Here is a 20,552-nt window from a genome sequence, read left to right as displayed (position 1 = left end):
TGTTATTTTTATTAAGGTGGGAGCGTGTCTGATTAGCAAAACACTCAAAGATATAAAAATTGAGATAGTATAAATTCTAGAACTATCTTCCCTTAATCAATCTTGATTTGTCTCTTTGTTTTTGCTTTTCTCTGAATGCACAGTACTTCTTACTAAGCTCTTCTTTTCCCTAATCTCAATTAGAATTTTCCCATGGCAGATGAGTTATTTCATGTTTCAATGAATCTTCACTCTAGTTTCAAAGCCCATAATTTTTGGTGCATTTATTATGCAGTTTGTGGGAGAGTATTTTGTTTTAAATGGGAATAAACTTTAGGCTCTGGAATTGCAGGCTAATAAGCATTCATTATTATGTGATTAATGCTTCAGTGAAATGAAAATGTCTTTGATGCTTTCTTTTAAAAGTGCATGGTCATTCCTTTTTGTCCTCTCAGTGCCACAACTATGAAGTAGAAATTGATCCTGTGGCATTTTTCTGGGAGAAAGAAACTTTTGCTTAAGGGAAATCCTAATTCCTTCAGCATGTTCTCTAAGAAACTTGGTTTCTAGCTCATTTCAGAAAACTGGCTCTGATTTCTTCTGTTATCTACTTAAAGAAAGTACCTGATTTTCTTTTCAGCTATGACCTTTTAAGTATTTGATTTTTTTTTTTTTTTTTTCTGGTACGTTGTTTTTTCTTTAGTAAATCAGTGCTTAATCTCTGTCTAGTTCTGAGCTTTCCCTGTGGCATTGTTTTGGGCATGATTCAATCAATGGTCCTTGCTTGTGATTTGAAGGTGGCTGCATTCATTTATCCAAACAGTGCTCCATTGCTGCAGAAGGAGATCCCGTGATGGTGTTTTCTTATGGCAAGAACATAATATTTGCCCCATGGTTGTGCCAACCAGGAGAAGCTACAAAACATAACTAGTCCAGGCCCATCTCCTTTCATCCCTCTTTATCTTTTTTTTCCTGCCTGCATTGCGCCCAGAGACATTATTATTCCTCAGATGACCAGATCACAACATGACGTCATCATCTTCCAAGCCTTTTTCTCCTTCTCCTCTTGTCTAAAATCACCAATGCCTGGCCAATGAGAAGGTGCATTTCATATGTTGGCTACTCTGGGTTATGGAAAGGAAAGTGTATTACTCATTCTCTTACTGCTTTATGAATATGAATATATATATATATATATATAAAATAACATTATAACAAATATATATAATAAAATAATAACTATATATATATATATATATATATATATATATATATATATATATATATATATATATATATAAAAAAATAAAATGTTATTATTTCACATTCTCCCCCTGCAGGGTTAAACAGAACCACCTCAGAGCATTTCTCTTTTTTCAGATTGCTATTTCAACCCCAAACTCTTACTAATTTGTGAAGTTGTTGTTCAGAAAACCTCTGAAGGAAAATCCATACTTCATTTAAGCCTCCCTTTCATCAGGACTAGTCAGAGAGCACTGAGAGCATTGAGGTGTCACTGGGAAAAAGACAGGTAGCCCTGAGCTGGGTGGCAAGTGATTCTTTAGCATTGCTAAGGAGGTGACTTTGGGTAGGGTGCAGTGTTCTCACTGAAAACATGCTCCTGTGGCGTGAGAGGAGGAAAGATGCAGAGTAAAGCTGGAACAAACAATTTTTCAGTTGTGGTTTGTGAAGAAAGGCAAAGCACAGGACTCCTTTGCTGATGATGTGCAGCACAACAGCCACAGGCCAGCTGTTTTCAAGGCATGAGCAGCAGCAGTAATAGTAACTCAGGTATTTTCAGATCAGAATATATGGAGATAGTCATCTCATTAGCAATCAAGGAAGTAATCTCCTAAACACCCATTTCAGGGGACAGTTATTGTCATAGTACCACTCCATATGAAAAAAGAAAAATATACATTTAATATCATCTTGCAGAGATGTTGTGTCAGAATTTGTTGATGTTGCTTTGATTTATTTTGTCAGGGAAGACAGTAAGGTATTAGGAAGAATGAAGGATTAAACATAACATTCATAAATTGCTTCCTCCTATTATGTATTTTCTGGTAGTCAACTTTTTATTTGAGATATAATGGAGGATTTTTTAATTAAAAAAAATTAATTGCTGTCATTCAGATGTGACAAGTGGAGGAAGAAACCTATAAATGTCATTGGTTCTGCCTGGCCAGTCATCAGCCCATGTTCTCTCCAGGTGGATGGCACTAAATGTAGGGAAAAGGGTAAGGTGTCCTGAGTATTGATCAACAAGAAATATTATTACAAATAGGGATTGGCCTGGGTTATAAGGAAGATTCTTAATTTCTTGGATGCTATGTGGTACCTGTAACTTCTGTGGGGAAGCTTGGAACAGTGCTTGAAGGAAGAGGCACATTTAAATAAACCTGTTAGGTAAAACTTTTGTGGCACTTCACTTTCTCTTCTATTCTCAATAAATTCTCCAGTTGTCTTTTAGGCAATTTATTGAACACATCCAATAGCTTGGGCATTGGCTGACAACCTGATGTAGTTCTTAGCTGTGCTTACTCTAATATTTGAACTTCATTAGTCAAGTGTCTGGAGGCTGCTACCAGAGCTTTTGATAAAGACATCTGGATTGGTGCTTTTTTATTATTATTATTACTGTCAGCTCAGAACAGAAATGTGTGACTCCCACGTCCTGGGTTGCCAGGGAGTGCAGCCTGTTAGAATCTTGTTCTGTCCATCCAGCATTTCTTGTGAACCATGCTTTAGTCAGTGGTGAAGCTGAAGGCTTCAAAGGTGAGGGAGAAATGTGTCCATCTTATAAATGTCGACATTTAAAATTTGTATGTAGAGAAATAGATATATGTGTATGCAATTATTTGATATTGTAATTGCATATTATTAATAATTGACATTATAATTATAGAACCATAGAATTATTAGGGGTGGAAGGGACCCTTAATGGTCAGCTGGTCCAGCCCCCTTGCAATGAGCAGCGACTTCCACTAGATCAGGTTGCTCAGAGCCCATCCAACCTGACCTTGAATGTTCCCAGGAATGGAGCACCCACCACATCTCTGTGCAACCTATTTCAGTGTTTCACCACCCCTCTAAAAAGAATTTCTTCCTTTATTTAGTCTGAATTTGCCCTCTCCTAGTTTAAGACCAATACTCCTTGTACAACTCCAGCTACAGTTGAATAAATTGCCATTCCTCAGTGTGTTCTAGGACATAATTATTACTATTTACTGAGTTTAGTTTTAAAGTCCTTCAGAACTGGTATTTTTACCCAAGCTAGAAGTTTTCTTGATTCTTAGATTTGTTTCCTTGATTTTAAACCCAGTTGCTCTAGGCACTCTCTAACTTCTGTGTTTTGCTTTCTGAAAGCATTCAAGCAATCAAATTTTGCTCCCATCAGTGCTCCTTATAAACAAATTTTAAGTTTCCACACTTCAGTATGCACACTGGGAGTGGAGCTGTACACAGTGCTGTGGTATTACTCTACACAGCGATAGAAGTGAGTTCCCAAAACCCCCAGCCAGAACCTGCCACAGAAGCAATTAAATATGCCATTCTTAGCTAGGAAGGTGCAATATCTTTGTGTGAATGTGATGAGAGAAAATTGCATTTAAACTCTGGTCCCAGCCAATAAATCTTACAGCTGCCTAACTTTCCTTGGAATGATGCCGCCGGCAAAGCATACAAGTATCCCAGGGGAAAAAAAAAAAGAAAAAGAAAAAGAAAAAAAAAACCTAGTCCCTTAATGTTTTCATAATTCTCTTTATCTATTGCTTCACCATAAATTGTGAGTCCTTTCACACGGAGACTCGGAGCCTTAGGGCTTTTTGTAAAGTTCTAGTTACTGTGTTAAACTTATCCTGTAGAGCAAAAAGAAATTGTATCTTGTCATATCTTCCCATTCACATCACACATTTTAAAGATCAAGTGTTCCGATACAGCAAATGAGTCACTCTCAATCCACAGAGTGCTTAAAAATTAAGAAAACTCTTGATATATTCACATAATACATTCAGTTGAACAGTACTTTCCACAGAGTGATAAACTGTGACAAAACTAAGGTACTTCATTCAAGACTTATATTTTCATAAGTCTTTTTCTACCTTTAGTTTAACTCAGGTTGTGCCTTAGCCATACTATGCTAATGAAGTGATATTTTTTATCCTGATTTAGTAGGCACATGCAGACCACTGTTTGAGCAACCATCTTTGGAAAAGATTATACAAGAAATATGTGCAGGTGTAGACAGAACCTGCAGCTTTGGTATTATTCAATATTGCTCAAGGGTTGAGCTGTAAAGCTACATGCATGATTTAGGCCTCAGAGCGTTTCTTGCTCCCTTTTTCTACTTGAGACGGGGAAGGGAGTTGCTTTATGGCATTCCTTCCCTTTCCCCTCTCACCAGTTTTTTGTCTGGAGTGGATGCCAATTTGGGCTAGTGGCCAAAACTGTTCCTGCAAGTCAAGAGCTGAGTTCTGTTCCTATCAGAAGTGCTCATGTGATGGTTTCTTGGTGATTTTCAAAAGGATTTTTTTCTCACTGATAATGTATCCCCATTTTGCCAGCCAGAGAAGCAGAAGAATGGTGCTTTTACTGAAGTCTGTTGAATTGGGAGGTGTTGACAGACATGGAGACAGTTTCAGGAATATATTGATGGCAACAACTATTGTTACTCCAACTGTGCATATATTAAAGTCAGACAAGGATAAGCCTGAAATGGTTCTGAAGAAGCTTTATGCCTGCAACAAGGAAGCAACTTTCCTGAGTTTTTGTTCCTGTTAAGGGAAGATGTGAGTGGGACCTTATGGGAAAGGACAGTTGACATTCCTTGACAGGAAACCTGTGTGCACAATGGTGTTGAAACATCTTTCTCTTCCACAGTTTTTCCTAATTGAACCTAAAGTACTTTTGGGTAACTATGCAAAGAAAAAAAAAAGAAAAAATGCATGGAGTTTAAAGCTAAAACTAACAAGGCATACAAAAGGCATGAATTAGAATTAAAAGGACAAATTTAACAATGAGTTCTCTGTCATGACCACCCCAAACAGACAAGCACAATGGCAGCGATGGCTTTGGCATTCTGGACAGGTTTGATTCCGTTACAAATCTGAGTACTTGCTGTTTTCTAAAGAACAGATTTCAGGAATTGTTGAGTATCTTGATGAGAGGAAGGCACTAAAACTTCCCAGGTGCCACTGCTTTTGCTAAGATTTTTCAATTGCATGCTGGAGCTAGGGTACCATGTGTGTGGTGAACCTTTCTTTATGCAGTCTCTGTGTTTGCTGTCTGGGATACTATTTTACTTGTATTTTTTGTACAGTTTTCTGTGCTTTGGGCCAGATTTAGTAACTCCAAAATGACCTAGGGGGGTGCTGCTGCATGCAGCACCCAAGTGTTGCACATCGCCCCATTGAACTGGGAGTTGATGCAGGTGTCTGTCACTTTTAGTGGAACTGGTGTTCTGTTTGCATCAACTGAACTCATATTTTTCTGGGAGATTTGTAAGATAATTACTTTTTGGTGATAATGAGGTTGTTAAATTGTGCATTTTTTGCATAAAACCAGTCAGTAATGTAAAATACTGTGAATCAAGTAGTGTAATACCGTGATTTTTAATCTTTGTAAATATGCCCTGAATTATAAGTAGTTAAAAAAATAAACATCAACTGCTCAGGGAACATGTATTCCCACAACACCTTGTTTCCATATCCAATACCTGGTTTAAGAATTCACCTTTTGTAATTGTTTTAACTAAAATTTGAGCTATTTTATATACTCTGTTGATATAATCAAAATCTCGGCTATTGTACTGATACAATACAAAATTGATTGCACTCTGATATTATGCAGAACAGTGTTAAAAATGAAGCCTGGCAGGCAAAGTGATCCTTGGCAGCTGCCACCCTGCTCACTGGTGCCATTCAGTGTCCCAGATACGCTGGAAGTTTGACAAGATGCAAGAGAGAGGGTTTAATTGGGCCACAGTTTTACTAATTCAACTAATCTGTGAGTTTTGCATCAATCACCCCATCACAATGCAGAGAATTACTTCTTCCTCTGTCGTTCCTGCCTGTTTGGGAAGTGCTCATGGTCTCATGTGGCTCCAGGCCACCACAGGTGTGGGGTTGGGAGGGCCCCAAGTCCTGTCTGCCTGAGAACTGACTCTTTAAGGGTCACACCTTCCCCTAAATCTGCTGAGTGAGAAAAGGTTCTTGCTGAAATGGCTGCTAAATTACTCCTGTGTGCCCTTTTAACCAGGGCCTGTAGGGCAGCCCAAATAATTCACTGTTCTGTGGCTCTTCTGGGGATTGAAATAATTAATAAAATATTCACAGTGTCTTCTTCAAACTTTTTGTGAAAAAGGACATTCACTGAAAAATGGCCATTCAAGGTCTCTGTGCTGAAGTTGAGAAGGTTATTGAGCACTAAGAGCTGTGGATGGTGAATTCAACTGTTGTTTCACATTTAGATTTTTATCTCAAATCCCATATAAAAACAAACACACACGCAAAAATCCCCTGAACCCATGACTGCAAGTGCTTTTTTGAGCATTCATTAATTTCCAGAGAAACCAAGTTGGGTTAGTCCAGTTTGTCCTTCTACATGATGTGTATGTTATAACAAAATAGTAGACACCCAGTCTTAAACCTCCAAAGCTAAAACAGATTATGCAATGACAGGGGTAGAAACTATGGAGCATGTTATTTCTGCTGACAGGGGAGGGTAGGAAAGACAGAAGATGTTTTTCTTTGTGTCCCTCACTGTTAACTTGCATTGTGGCAAGAGCCCTGGATGCCTCAGGGAGAACTCCCCTTTCTAAGGCAGTAAGTCTGCTGTGAAGTGCGAGGCAACCACCATGGATTTTATTTTGTTTTAATTTAGAATTTATATTAAAACATCTTATAATGTTGCTGTGTAGCTTTATTTCCTATTACAGGAAGAGTAAATGTGAAGATTTTAATATTCTGAGCTCTCACTATGATATTTATCCCAGGAAGGGGAGAAAGTGTTCCAAAGTCAACTGCTGACATGCACAGAAATCCAGGCAACAAGAGCCCATGACTGTGTGGCCAGGCTTGTTCAATGAGTATTAAGGAATTTGCTTTTTTCATTCTATATTTTTGAGGCTTTTGGGAACATTTAACAGATTAGAGGGTTTGGATAAGTTTTCTCTGTGTGGGGCGTTTGCTTTGCTTTTTGAGGGAATGACTATGGTTTTTCTGGAACAGTTGCTGGTGTTTAATGAGCATTTGTCACAGGGTTGCCTGGGATTTTAACTTAAAGCCTCAACTGAAAAGCAAGACCTTAGAATTGTTGCCTGTTAAGAACTCTCAGTTGCCATCTTTGGAGATTTTCGACTTGTGCTAGCAGTTGCAGTCTCATCAGCAATATTAATCAGAAGTCTAGTTTTAATATGAAATCAACCCAAACAACATAAGTAATTAATTTAGGAAAAAATGAGCAAAGAAAAAATAAATTTGAGCTATTACAGGAATTGGGAATATGGCAGAATTTTCTTTAATTAATTTTGTTACATATAACTGTCCTATGAACGTTGCCAGCTGGTTAATGATCCATCAGGAAACCGATACAGTGAATTGGAAATACCACTAAAGCAGAATATATCTGCAGCAGCAGTAGAAGTAACCAATAGAGCACATTGCAAAGCATGTGATCTCCAAAACATTTATTGACCAACTGCTATTGAACTAGTTCCCTGATTTAACTTGTGTGACAATCATCTGTGTTTGGTGAAAATCGAGAGAAACATGGAATGCTTTGCTGGAGAGCTATGCCAGAGCAGAGTGCTGATGAAGTCAAAACCACAGCGAGCTGAGTACTAGCCCATAGGGGCTGCACAGAGGGGCAGGCTGTAAGGTGTGTGCTAGATCTGTGTGGTCTGGTTTTGTTTTGAATTTAATTAATTTTGATTTTTTTTTTTTAAATTTCTGGTACAACTGTTATACACCATTTTATACATGGACTGCAGCTGTAGAAAGAATGAACAAATGAAGGTGCTTAAGTCAGAGTGATTTCAAGCACAGCGCTGCTGAACAATGTATTTTTCCAGAGAAGTCAAGGTACAAATGGAAGAAGGTTAAAGCTGTGAAGCTCACATCAGTCTGACTCAAAATAAGCTGTAAGAAAACAAAATACATGTTTTACATAATTAGCACGAACTTCATGTCACTAGTTTTGTGCTAGGAGAACATACAAACCTTGCTTATGGAGGAAGAGTAGCAGCATTTGCTGGAGAGCTCAAGGTCACTAATTCTCTGAGTGTTAAATAGGGAAACTGTATGTTTCTGCTTCCTGATGTGTGTTAAATATTTGGAGAATGAGTTAACTACATTTATTTTTTCTTGCTAGAACCTACTATTTTAAATTCAGTGTCACTGAAATACATATGCTATGTGAGAACCAAATGCAGACTTTGTGTTGGCTTATCTGTAGACATAAGCAGAGGTTGACATTAAAAATCCTCAATAGTTACTGCATGTGAGAGATTATATTATCCACGTTTGCAGCAGTGTTCAGATGACTATGTCAAACAGCAATATTCAGAATCGATGTAGAGTATCCACTTAGCGTGCTGTGCTCTGCCATCTCAGAGAACTCTTTCTGTAGCATTTTTTGTGAATAACTTTTTTTACGTCCTGTAATATGAAATTCTTTTCTTGCTGAGGAAATCACTGCTTATTATTATAGTTGTAAGTACATCTGTAATAAAATTTTGAAAAGAAATTACCGTAAACAGGATCAATCTTATTTCAAAAGGTTGGTCATGAGTGCTCCTAACACATTTTGAGATCAGTGTGTTTTGAGCTTTCATCTTAGGACAAATGCCTGAACTTAGCTGAATTTCATATACCTAAGATTCAGTTAAAAAAACAAAGACAAATTCTGCACAAAAATAACTGGATAAGCTATGGTGCAGGAGAGCAAACATTTTTAAACCCTTGAAAGTTTCAACTCCTGGGGTTTGTGTCAGGTCCCTGGCTGGATGACTTGAGACATACACATCTGAAGACTTGAGACATACACATCTGAAACTTCTCTCTGGCTAACACCGTGGTCCTGTCTGGATGACAGGGTCCCTGAACCTTTCCATTGGAAAGGGCTTGTAAGCCTCCATGTAGAGAGGAGGGTGGCACTTGTCTCTTGGTTTATAGAGACATGACTTCTATGCATTTTTAATTTTCAGTTTTTCATACACTTGTCTGTAGTAATTTTTTTAAAATCTTGAGCAGTCAGAGCTGCATTTGCTGTAATTGTTGGAAGTTATCATAGCTGAACGGTTGAAATATTGCCATTAAAATGAAAGTGCTGATGTGTTTAACTATATTGGAAAGTGTCTGTTTATGGACAGATTACTCTTATAGTCATATATCAGAAATCCTATAATTGAAAAGTAATTAATATAGAATGATTAACAGTAAGAAATAATTAATAATTCCTGTCTGTGTTATCCAAACAAACTTTCCAGTGCTTTTATTGGAGGCATTTATTAATCTAAACATGCACAGTATATCATTAAGGTATTTTCTTGCATGATTGATCGATTGAATTAGTTGTTCACTGGGAGAGGCATGAAGTACCTAAGTATAATGGGAGGCAGGGAGAAAGGGAAGAGAAATTGACTTTCTTCAGGAGATATATTAGCAAAACAAATGAATAATTTTTGCTAAGCAAAATCAGCATTCATTTCTGCATACCGGAGAGAGTGCATTATGTAGAGCATCATGTAGAGCTGAAGGTCAAGGCCAATCTGCTTGCTTCCTATTTTTCAGTGATCCATTATTTACTCTTGCTTAGTCAGAGTCACTGGTGCTTCCAAAGAGGAAAACAAAAAGAAAAAAATAAATGGCAGCCAGAGGAGGCTCTCCAAGGTACCTTAGTTGTCACTGATATGTGCACACACCCCACAATCAACCTCAAGCACCCTGAATGCACCAACAAGTCCCTCCAGTAGCAGTGAAACAATTAAAACAAATAGATATGTCTTTGCCATAAGCTGTAGGTGGAATAGGAAGAGAGTTGTCACCCAAACAGGCTGGAGTTTCTTTGCCGCTGAGTTTTCAGTACTGTAAAAAGCAGAATACCACTTGATGAGTGTTTTTCCACTTGTCATTTATTTCTGCTTTTTCCAAACTGAGGACAGTTCTGTATAAGATGAAAAATTATGTATTTGTGTTATTGTAGATTCCGGGAGTGCAACCCATGGAGCTTTCTCTCTAAAGCAATTCATTCCATATGGGTGGGTTGCTATAATTATATCTATGCAGATGCTGAATCCACTTACAATATGCAGAAACCACGGCTGTTGTTTTTGCAGAAAAATGCAGAAAAAGCTAGAGACAAAAGCCAGCTATTAATCTGGTCTATTAGTATGTGGACAGAATGACTGATACTGGATTCTCCTCCCAGATTCTCCATTTGTCTCTGGGCTGTTTTTCCATACAGCTAGTGCACAAAAGATATAAACACTGGTGTATTTCAGTTTCCTTCTCCTCCAAAAAAAAAGTTGTTGTTGTGGTTTTTTTTTTTGTTTGTTTCCCCCCCTTGAACAAAAATGGTTACTCCCCACAGACCTGATCTGTCTGGAAATGTCTGTCTGGCTAAACTGTATCTCATCCACTGTGTGCTGTGTTGCAGGGCAGTAATACTGAATGATAAACCACAATGGGTCCTCCCCATAATGGCATGCTTATTTGTCTGGAAATACTTTTCACCATTCCCTCATTTCCCCCTCTTCCTTTTTTAAAATCTGAGATAATCCGGGTGGGATAGGATTCTGGTAAAATATATTTTTTGCCACACCAGATGCTCCCATTCACTTTTCATTATTATATGTCTTACTAACATATTAAATATTTTTCTGGATCTTTTTGTCTATAATCTTGCACATCTTAAAATTCATTGAATTAGAAATTAAGCCTGTGTTGAGTTCTTGGCAACTTTATGTCTTCCCTGCAAATACAAACTTATGATCTATGTGCTCAAACTCATCTCTTGTGAAATACCATGTAAATGCCTTCTTGCTGTGTCTATGATTTAGAAATCGTAATGCAGCTAGAAGTGTGAAATATTAAGCATATCCTTTTATGTACTTGGAATTGATGGTGGCTTCAAAGTCAGTCCTCATTCATTCCCTGGTTTGTTTCACTTCAGAAATGACTTGAACTGCGAACAAAAAGGAGCTGACAGTATTTTCAGATAGGCACTTTATAGTTGTGCACTTTGCAACTATACGATGGGACTATCTCTGTTGCCTTGAATGCAAAATTAGCTTGTTGATACGTGCCGCTACAGACAGAGGAACAGATGTAGTAATTCTACTTTATTTACATGAAATCTCTAAAAAGGCATTTTCTGGCAGCATGCTAGGAATAAATACAGTATCACATATAGAAACGGCACCATGCTATGTTAGCTCATTCAGGTGTCAGCTGTGCCATTTGGATGTGGGCGAGAGCAGGGAGTCAGATCCCTCCCAGAAGGGCTGGGAGCTCGCTCACATTCAGCAACCCAGCAGCAACCTGCTCCTCAGCCCAGGGTCTCTGCTGAGTGCTGGGCAGGGGGCACCCACTGGTGATGCCCCTGTGGGAGTCCCAGAGGAAGGTATCAGATGTTCTGATTTTTTATTTCTACATGTTGTTCAAAACAGGAAACCCTCTTACTTTGTTTCCTGATTTGTTTTGGGGTTTAGGTTTTTTTGGTTTGGATTTTTTTTTTTTTTCTTTGCTTTGGTTTTTATTTATTTGGCTTCCCCATCCCCCTGTCCCCCTCACCATTTACTTTCTGTGACTTGGATCTCCCCTAAGCTCATGTTTTCCGGCTTGCTTTTCAGAGCCAAGACCTTGAGGAACTTAACTGAGATTAGAAAATTGTGGGGGAGGAAGGGACGATCGGGTTGGGGAGAGATTGCAAACCACAGAAAAATTCAACACACATAATCTGAGTAAAGGAGTGAGGCTTAAGTAAAACCCTATGAGTCTTTTGAGACAGGCATATGAGAACTTGTGAGTGATGCTGAGCTGGCAGCTGCTGTGAGGGAAAGCTTTCCTAGGGGACTCTGCCTTTTTTCCCCTTCTTCTCTCCTCCTTTGCCATTGTTCATAGGCTGAGGAGGGAGGGATTACTCCAGCGATAGTTCTTGCTCTCTTCACTTTACTATCAGGTTTAAGCCAGGCTGTTGCCTCTGTTGCATCGTCCCTTTTTTCTCTCACAGGTATTCAAACTTTCCACCATGAGGCTGGGGTTGGTTGTTTAGTTTCTGGGCGACCAGACACATTAAAGATGGAATGCCTTGACTCTGAACTGCAAGCAGAAGTGGTGGGAGGAGATACAGCTAATTTGACTTGGAGGATGATTGATGTGTAGATGTCAATTTCTATTAATATTCTTCTGAAATCACTGACGCAAGCGTGTTTTTCCCCCGCTCCACAGAAAATATAAATAGAAAGACAACAAAACAACCCTATCCCTTTAATTCATGATAGTCAGAAGCAGTTAAGCAAACTCAGTCATTTGAAAGTGTCCTCCCCAGGCTGGCAAAAAGCAGCTTATGGTGGTGTTCTTACCACTTTAAGAATATCAAGATGCTGTAACAGAGCTATCCACTTACTGTTAAAATGTATAAAGCACAAAAAGCAAGTGTCACCTACAGATAGGCTTAGATAAATTGCTTAAAAATGTACAGCTCCCTCATTAGACAGCCATTCATTGCATGAAAAGAACTAAATGTATTTGTCGAGGTGTAGCTATAAAAGCCATGTTCAAAATGAAACAGAGTTGAGAGCCTGAGCACAGCACTGTTATTCAGAAGTAGCTTTCGAGCAGAGTTTCAAAGGGAAGGTGCTGTTTGGTTGGACACAAATCAGCAAACGTTTAGCAGAAGCGTGAATAATTCAAGCGTGCATGAAGAGCTTTCTGAAGAGAAAAAAGGCAAGAATAATAATAATAAAAAAAAAATCTTCAAACATTTGCATCAGCCTTAGAGGACAATACAAGCAGCGGGATTTGAAACAGATTTACAGATGCACTCTCTTTAGGCAGGGAGAGTGCTCATTAAATGCAAGATGCTTCTGTGGCTCGTGGGCTTGCACGGAGGTAGAGGTTTGCAAGACTGACGTATCAGATCAAGTCAGAGTGGTTACCACACCGACGGTGTAGCAGCTGCATAATAAATGATGGAGAGAATCATGTTAGGCATGCCCACCTAGCCTAACTTGAATCATGCGAAAGGGGAGCTGCTGGAATTCAAATAGACTTTCTGGTTCCCAGCAGTCGGCAGTAATAGAATGCTTTCAGGAAGATGACAGATGCAGGGGAAAGATGCTGTTTTGCACTATCTTGATTTGTTACGGCAGCCAACTTATTGGCATGATGGAGTGACAAGAAAAGCAGCTGGCATGGAAGGTAGGATTATCAAAGCTATTGCATCATTATGAATGTAATTAGAAACTGACCATGACAAAGCATATGCTAGAATGAGCCGTCGCTGATGGCAGAGGATTTGTTGCCGAGGTCTTGAAACTCTCGAAACAAAATTCCTCGTGCAAAATGGATTTTGCAGTTTCATTTATGCTCGTGTTACTCTTTCTTTCCTGCTTGCCTCCAAGCTCGGGGAATTGCTTGCTTGAAAGAGAGTGTTCTGTTACGATGAGACTGAAGAATAAAGTATTTTCTAAGTCTCTGAAGCCTCAGGTAGATAGAAACAAACAAACGTGAAACAAGACTGGGAAAAGCTCCCTCTGATTCACTAGCAAGCTCTGATTGATATATTGGCATATTGAAGAATTCCAGGGAAACGAAGATGCATGTACTGAATGCTCTGGTATAATGAAAAGACAGTATTGCATGTCTCTGCTTTACAGTTAGTTTTTACGACAGGTTTTATTCCCCATCAGTTTTTAGCTCTTGACATTTATCCGGTTGTTCAGCATTATATAAAGAAAATACATCAATATCTCCTGCAGGGTTTCTCAACAACTCCAGCATCTGTTTCAGCTATTGAACTGTATTCACGTTTTGCCAACTTGATGCCTACCCAGCTGGTCTATCATTTCTCGCTTGATTACTGTTCTTAATTTCTCTGTATCAACTTGTTTCAGACAGGATTTTGAAAGCTGTTAATGAGAAATGACAGTAACTGCTTAACTGTTGAGAACTGAAGTATTCTCTTATTTTTGGAACATTAGAGAGCATTTCTGTGTGCATTTTATTAAATCCATGTTCTGCGTTGCACTGTGAGGTTTTCATATAATAATTGAATTTAGCTGTTACTACTTTAGATGGGTCACAAGCATAACTTTTAACTGAGTATTTTGAGAGAGTTTGAGAAAATTTACAGGTGTTTGCTTTGGTGTAGGTATTGTCTTACTATGTGATCCTTCCTCCTGTCCACCTCTCCCCCCACAGCATATATATCCTCCCTCTCTGTCACGGTGAACAGTCATTAAGTTATATTGTCCATATTGAAATATATTTTATCACCACTAGGGTGAAGTGGCTAAGCAGCTCTGAACAGGTGATAGGGACAGGTTTAAAACAGACGTCAGCTCTATCAGAGTGGATTGCCCTTGATCAAAGAAGTAAAAGTAGTGCTTTGTAAATGTAAGGCATTCTCTTTCTTCCTATTCAAAGGTTCAACAACCACTCAAACACTGCTTGATACCTCACATCCTATGATTATGTTAAATTACTTGGATTATTTTGCTTTATGAAATGCTTTCTTCTGTGTAAACGCCATTCTTCATTAGATATATATTTCTTTCACAGGTGATAATCAAGAAATCTCTTGTCAAGCTGGATATTCACTTTTTTGACTTTATCTCAAATTAGTTTGTTGGCTGTACTCTGTGTTGTCTTGTCAACATGGATCAGGCTATTAAAGACTAAATGTTGCTGAGTAAAGCTGTAACAGTTTTAGAAAGATAGATGTTTCTAGATACAGAGCAGTGAACCAGCCTTTGGAAAGTTTGAATGTAAAGATCAGTAAAACCAATAGCTAGTGTTATTTAGCTTGAGCATTTCTCTGTTTTGATCATCTACAAGAGGCATTCTAAATGATTGTTTAACTGCCGGGAGGGGAGATGTACTCATTAACAGAGAGGATCACTGTGGGATATGAATAGCCAGAAATAGTTCTGTAGTTTTGATGACAGCAAAATAAAATACTATTCTATTTCATAGAAGTTCTAATAAATTTAACAATAATTTGTCATCGTTGATCACGGTGAAACCATAGAGAGAGTAATCCCTATAAACAGCTAGGTCTCATTCTCCTTTTCAGGGTAGCAGTAAAACTGCTTTATATTGCATAGTCTATATTTATACTCCTGAAGCTGCTTAGTCTCTTCATGTCTCCAGAGTGCTGGCTGGCAATCTTCACACTGTAGTTACTTAAAATGGTCTTTTCCCTGAGACGCCAATAATTGTAACTTCGTGCTGTCTGTGGCCATCACCCGGCTGATAAGTGATTTTAGAGTTTGTTTCTGTTTTCCTCGAGTATTTGGTTTTAGCTTTCTCTTTCACTGATGAATTAATTGGACACTAGGTGGAGCCAGCTGTTGATTAAAAATAGATCTACAGTAATACAGGCCTGTCTAATGAGCAAACCCCAGTATATAATGCTTCTTATTAAAAATAACAAATTGTTAAGAATTGAGTTGAAACTTAGTCATGAAAGTGTAGATCTGGTGAGATTGAGAAAACCATATATTCATTTTCTTTTCCTTTTATTATCTTAGAAGCTCGTAATCAAATATGAAAAATATTAATAAGGAAGGAGCATCTACATTCAATAAAGAGGGCTAGGAAGCAAATGAACGGAAATAGAAAAAGAAGAGAGAAGCAGCAATAAGAACCAGCAGATGTTTCTACTATAGATACATGCAGATATCCAGTTGTGTATCTGTACATCCTTTGCTTGATGCACACAGATTTTCTCTCATCCTTACATTTAAATCTTCCTTCCGTTCTGTCTTCCTGAAATAATTTATAGAGCTGACATCTTTCAATTTATATTTAGATATGGGATTTGTGTTTTCAAATCTCTTCTTGGGAGGGTGTTCTAGAAGGTGTGCAAGGTCACAGAGAGTTGTCACTCAATATGTTGGCTAGACATAATTAAGAAAGCTGTGGAAGGTTATTTACTGACTGAGGTGGAATCTGATTGTATGTGCTCCTTCACATAGTTCTGGTGATTAATCCTAGTCAAGGATAAGGAATCTGTAGTCCTAGGCAGTGTGACAACACAAGAAAAATACACTCACTTCCACACAGATTTACAGATATGTACCTCAGGTGTGGTACATAGATTAATTCAGTAAAGAAGAGATAAAAATCAGGGTGCATGTTGATACTTGGTTGCATGAACTGAAGAGGAAAAAACAGGAAATAAGAAGTGTGAGATGACAGGCAAAACCAGAGATTAAGGATATGGGCTGGAGCAGTCTGGCAGAGCAATGACAGATCCCAGCAACCTCTGTTAATGGAGCACTTGCAAGTTCAGTTAGTGTCTTGTTCTTACAGGAGTAAAGGGGAATTAGGGTAGGGAGAGGCTCAAGTTAGTGAGGAAAACTTGTGGAGGAGGGAAATGACAGCTGCCTAACACTCCAGGAGTAACAAAGTTTAGAAGACTGGAGACTGACCTTTTTGGATGTTATTCATAGAAACTTATAATTTTAGTAGTGACATGAGGGTTAGAATGGTCCTGTTCATCAAAAATCAAATTGTGCATGGACCAAGTGCTTTTTGGAGGAGCCTTGCAAGCAGTGCTGCATTGTCAACCTTAAGAGACCTTTTTGGTTATGAGCTGTGCAGTTTGTGCTCAACAGCAGAAGCATGTGAGGAAATCAGCTATGGTGGGGACAAAGTTTCTGGCTTTGCCAATCATTCAACATTTCATTGAGGCTAGGCCATGATTTTATTTTTTTAAATTTATTTTAATGGATAGTCTTAGCCTTTGAAATGTATTAATGGTGTCAGTACATCCATATCTGCTTCTGTACATTTTCTGTACACCAGCAACCCAGGACTAACTCTGAGTGAGCTCATCCTGACATGTCCTGAATTTTCTTTCTGGCAAGAGAAACGTGTGTAGTGTGGCAGCTTTTGGCTTTCTGCTGCTGGTCACCTGCTGCTTCACTCAGTTTGTGGTTCCTCCTGAAGAAGGTTGAAATTTTAGTTGAGAAGCACCCACAGTGTGGGGAAGTGTCTGACCATCTTGGGCAAGGGTTGTGAGAAGCTGAGCCAGAAGAAAAAAGATGTATTCCTTCTCTTTATCAGTCAAATCTGTCCTTTTCAAAATCTGCTAGAACGAGGAGGAGGACAGGAGAAGGGGAAATAGCACATAAGGTGAGGAATGAAAGGGGTTTAGATTTTCCATGAGACAGTCATTTGATGAATGGATGGTAATTGTCTTGCAAGAAAAGCATAAGGGAAGGCACATACGGATTTCAAATTGTCCAAGGGACATTATTGAGCATCTGGTTATGTACTGCCAGAAAGCATTATACAAAGACTTACTATATCTAAGCAAAACGTATTACTAAATTAAGTCCATTAGCAAAGAGGGAAATATTTTTGTCCTTCAAAACCCAAAGTTCACATTTTTAGTTTAGTTATTCATACTTATTAACAGCATTAAGATTCCTAACAATTTGGGGAGAGACATATTTGATAATAAATGCTAAAGAGTGTTCTTCTCTCTACCCCATATAGAGGTTGGGGGGGTTTTGTGTTCGTTTCTTGGTTTGAGTTTGTTTTGGTTTTTTTCCACAGAATATTAAACCACATAGCCCTGAAACCACATATTTTAACCTCTCCCTCTACTCTGCCCTTGTGAGATCCCACCTGGAGTACTGGGTCTATGTGTGGATCCCCAAACACAAAAAAGACATGAACCTGCTGGAATGGGTCCAGAGAAGGGCCATGAAGATCATCAGGGGGTTGGTGCACCTTTCCTGCAAGGACAGGCTGAGAGGATTGGGGTTGTTAAGATTAAAAAAAACATGATTTTTGCGGTGAGAGGGATTAAACACAGGAATACGTTTTCCAGAAAGGTGGTGCTTGCCCCAGCTTTGGAAACATTCAAGTTGGATGATGGGGCTCTGAGCAACTCAATCTAGTTGAGGTTGGAATAGATGACCTTTAAAAGATCCCTTACGATTCAAACTATTTTATGATTTCTTAAACTACAAGGTACCAGTGGTGTTGGATCTTTCCTGCTCTGTGCCACTAGCTGGAAAATGTCCATGAGATTTCACTGCAGAACTGAGGATTTGAGCACAGGAGCTGTTCCTTGCAGAACTGTCCTGGACATGATAGGCCCAGTGACACAGTCATGAAGCAGAGAGAGAGGAAATGGAGATGTGAAAGAAGAGAAATCAGGGCTTTACCAGAAATGGGAAAAGGGAAGTAAAAATAGTTCTGCTTGCATCTTTTGAAATTTTTCTTTGTGGTCTGAGCATCTGTGCATCAGAATCAGGGTGCAAGATGCACCTGGTTATAAAAATCAGGAACTTCTGGCTGTGCGGCAGTTTCTTTGGCTTTTGTTACCTTTAAAATAGATCTTAGTCTTAAAAAAGTAAAATCTGAAAAATTAATCAAGATCAGTTACACAGATTTTTTTTCCATTAGTATCCTCAAGTTACCCAGCTTAGTGTTTTACATTACAACGCTGCTCTTTACAAGGTGTTTCTTTCATTTACATTTCCCTAAAGATCCTGCACATAGCACAAGCAATTCTCTGACTTGCTTGATGATACAGAAGTTCAAGATACTGAAATGGTCAAGGGCATACAGTTGGTTTTGACCAATGCTGACAAGACTCCTTTTTTTTTTTTTTTTTTTTCCTTCCCCTTACCCTCCATTCTGTCCTGCCCAAGATTTGTGACAATTGGGGAAAGCCAAAGATCAGAAAAAGTTAACGCAAAATTTTAACAAAAATTGAGCTACTTGAAACATGTGTTTTCTCAATCTATAAGTAGTCTCACTTTCACCTGGTCTTGTGTCCTGATGATTAGGAATAAAGAGCATGAGGAATTTCTTTGTGGCATCAAATTTTTTTAGTATTCACTTTTGATCACTTATAATGGTCTGTTTCCCTGAAACTCAAAAGCCCCACTAAATAAAACCACCACATGCTGCTTTCTGTAGACTTTCTTTTTATGACTAGCTTATTATTTTTTTACAGCCGTTATGCAGGTCACGCTTGCTTTTGCAAAAAATATAAAGCACAAGAAGTTCATAATTTTATCTTTTTTTTTGTAACAAAAGTCATTTAAATATTCCCACACAATGCTCATATTTAGCACATCTTTATTTCATACTACTAAAAAATATCATTTATAATGGGAATTCCTCTGTAATTTGATACTAAAGGTCCCAAATGGTATTTAACAAATATCCCTTGGTACAAAGACCACTTTTTCAAAGGGCAAGCTGAAATTTCATCTACTTGTTTAAATGAAGGGTTTTGCAAAAAACCAAACCAAAACCAAACCCAAAACAAAACAAATAAACAAACAAACAAAAAACCAAAAACAAAACAAAAAAAACCCACCAAAAAACAACAAAACTTTTTACTTTGCAGTCCCAGGCTGGTTTTCGTTCGCTGTTGGTAAGGACTGCAAACAGTGGGATATGCAACCTGTTATCTTCAGTAATGATTGCAGGCCCTGAATTTTGATTAAATCGGGTCTGATAACAAGACAGAAAAGCAAAGGTATTAAACAACTTCATGTACATGGAAAATGTTATATTTATATTCTTCTGAGTCATAATGGAAAGAATTTTTTAAACTGGGTACATTGGTGAAGTAATTTTGGTGCCATTGAAATATTCAGTGACTGAAGATTGAAATTAAGGTTATTAAGAACTTTAAGATGTTTATAGTTCAGTGTCTGTGATAACTCTCAAGCTAATAGTAAAATTACTGAATTCTCATTTCTTAGTGGCCTTGTTTTGGACTACTGAAAGGCACAAGGGATTTTTATCTTATGAATGAGTTTGGTACTTAGCAAAACATTTCAGAAACAGTGAAATAAATTGCCAGCCCAGTGTGATTAAATCTTTGTATGCATGTGTCTCTTCAGATATTTCTACAGAAGCTGAGAACAAAAAGCATGTCACAGATGTTGACAAATTATATTTATTCCCAGGCTGTGTTATTTTTCAAAACTTCAGAAATAATGAGGATGAGGTAAGTGATCAGTTATGATGCTACCTGAACCAAAACCAAACAAATCCTAAGGCAGTGAGGGTTTATGAGGAGACTCCCAGGCCTCTAATTTAAGGATGTAATGAAGAAGCAAAAATTGAAAATTCTTGACATACCCTGGCTCCATATGCCAGTTAAAACCAGCACCATCAAAGGCCCTCAGAATGTGAAAAATCAAATATGGTTTGCTTCCTTCAGAGAATCTATACTTTATTTCCTGTTGAGTTCCTTTAGCGAGGTAAAAATGCTTTAAGTAATAATACCTGATTGTCTGTCATAATACCTAATCCCACATTTTTCTTACAGGCAGTTTGTTGAACTGTGTGGGCCTAAATGTGACTTTG

General features: G+C 38.2%; 1 protein-coding gene across 2 annotated transcripts in view; it reads left to right on the top strand.

Annotated features, from left to right (window-relative positions):
* Positions 1 to 13,262: 13,262 nt before the first annotated feature.
* DMD (dystrophin) overlaps positions 13,263 to 20,552 on the top strand; it is a 1,060,860-nt gene continuing 1,053,570 nt past the window's right edge. Inside the window, exon 1 of one of the 2 annotated variants that reach the window (XM_040088691.2) lies at positions 13,263 to 13,400. In XM_040088691.2, the coding sequence (XP_039944625.2) occupies positions 13,304 to 13,400 (97 nt within the window). In that variant the 5' untranslated portion in view covers positions 13,263 to 13,303. The remainder of the gene's footprint in view (positions 13,401 to 20,552) is intronic. The other variant, XM_040088709.2, reaches the window with a different exon arrangement.

Source organism: Hirundo rustica, chromosome 2 (genome assembly GCF_015227805.2).
Source record: "Hirundo rustica isolate bHirRus1 chromosome 2, bHirRus1.pri.v3, whole genome shotgun sequence".
NCBI lineage: Eukaryota > Metazoa > Chordata > Aves > Passeriformes > Hirundinidae > Hirundo > Hirundo rustica.
The sequence above is the reverse complement of the archived record's forward strand: the minus strand, read 5'-3'. Positions and strand labels throughout refer to the sequence as shown.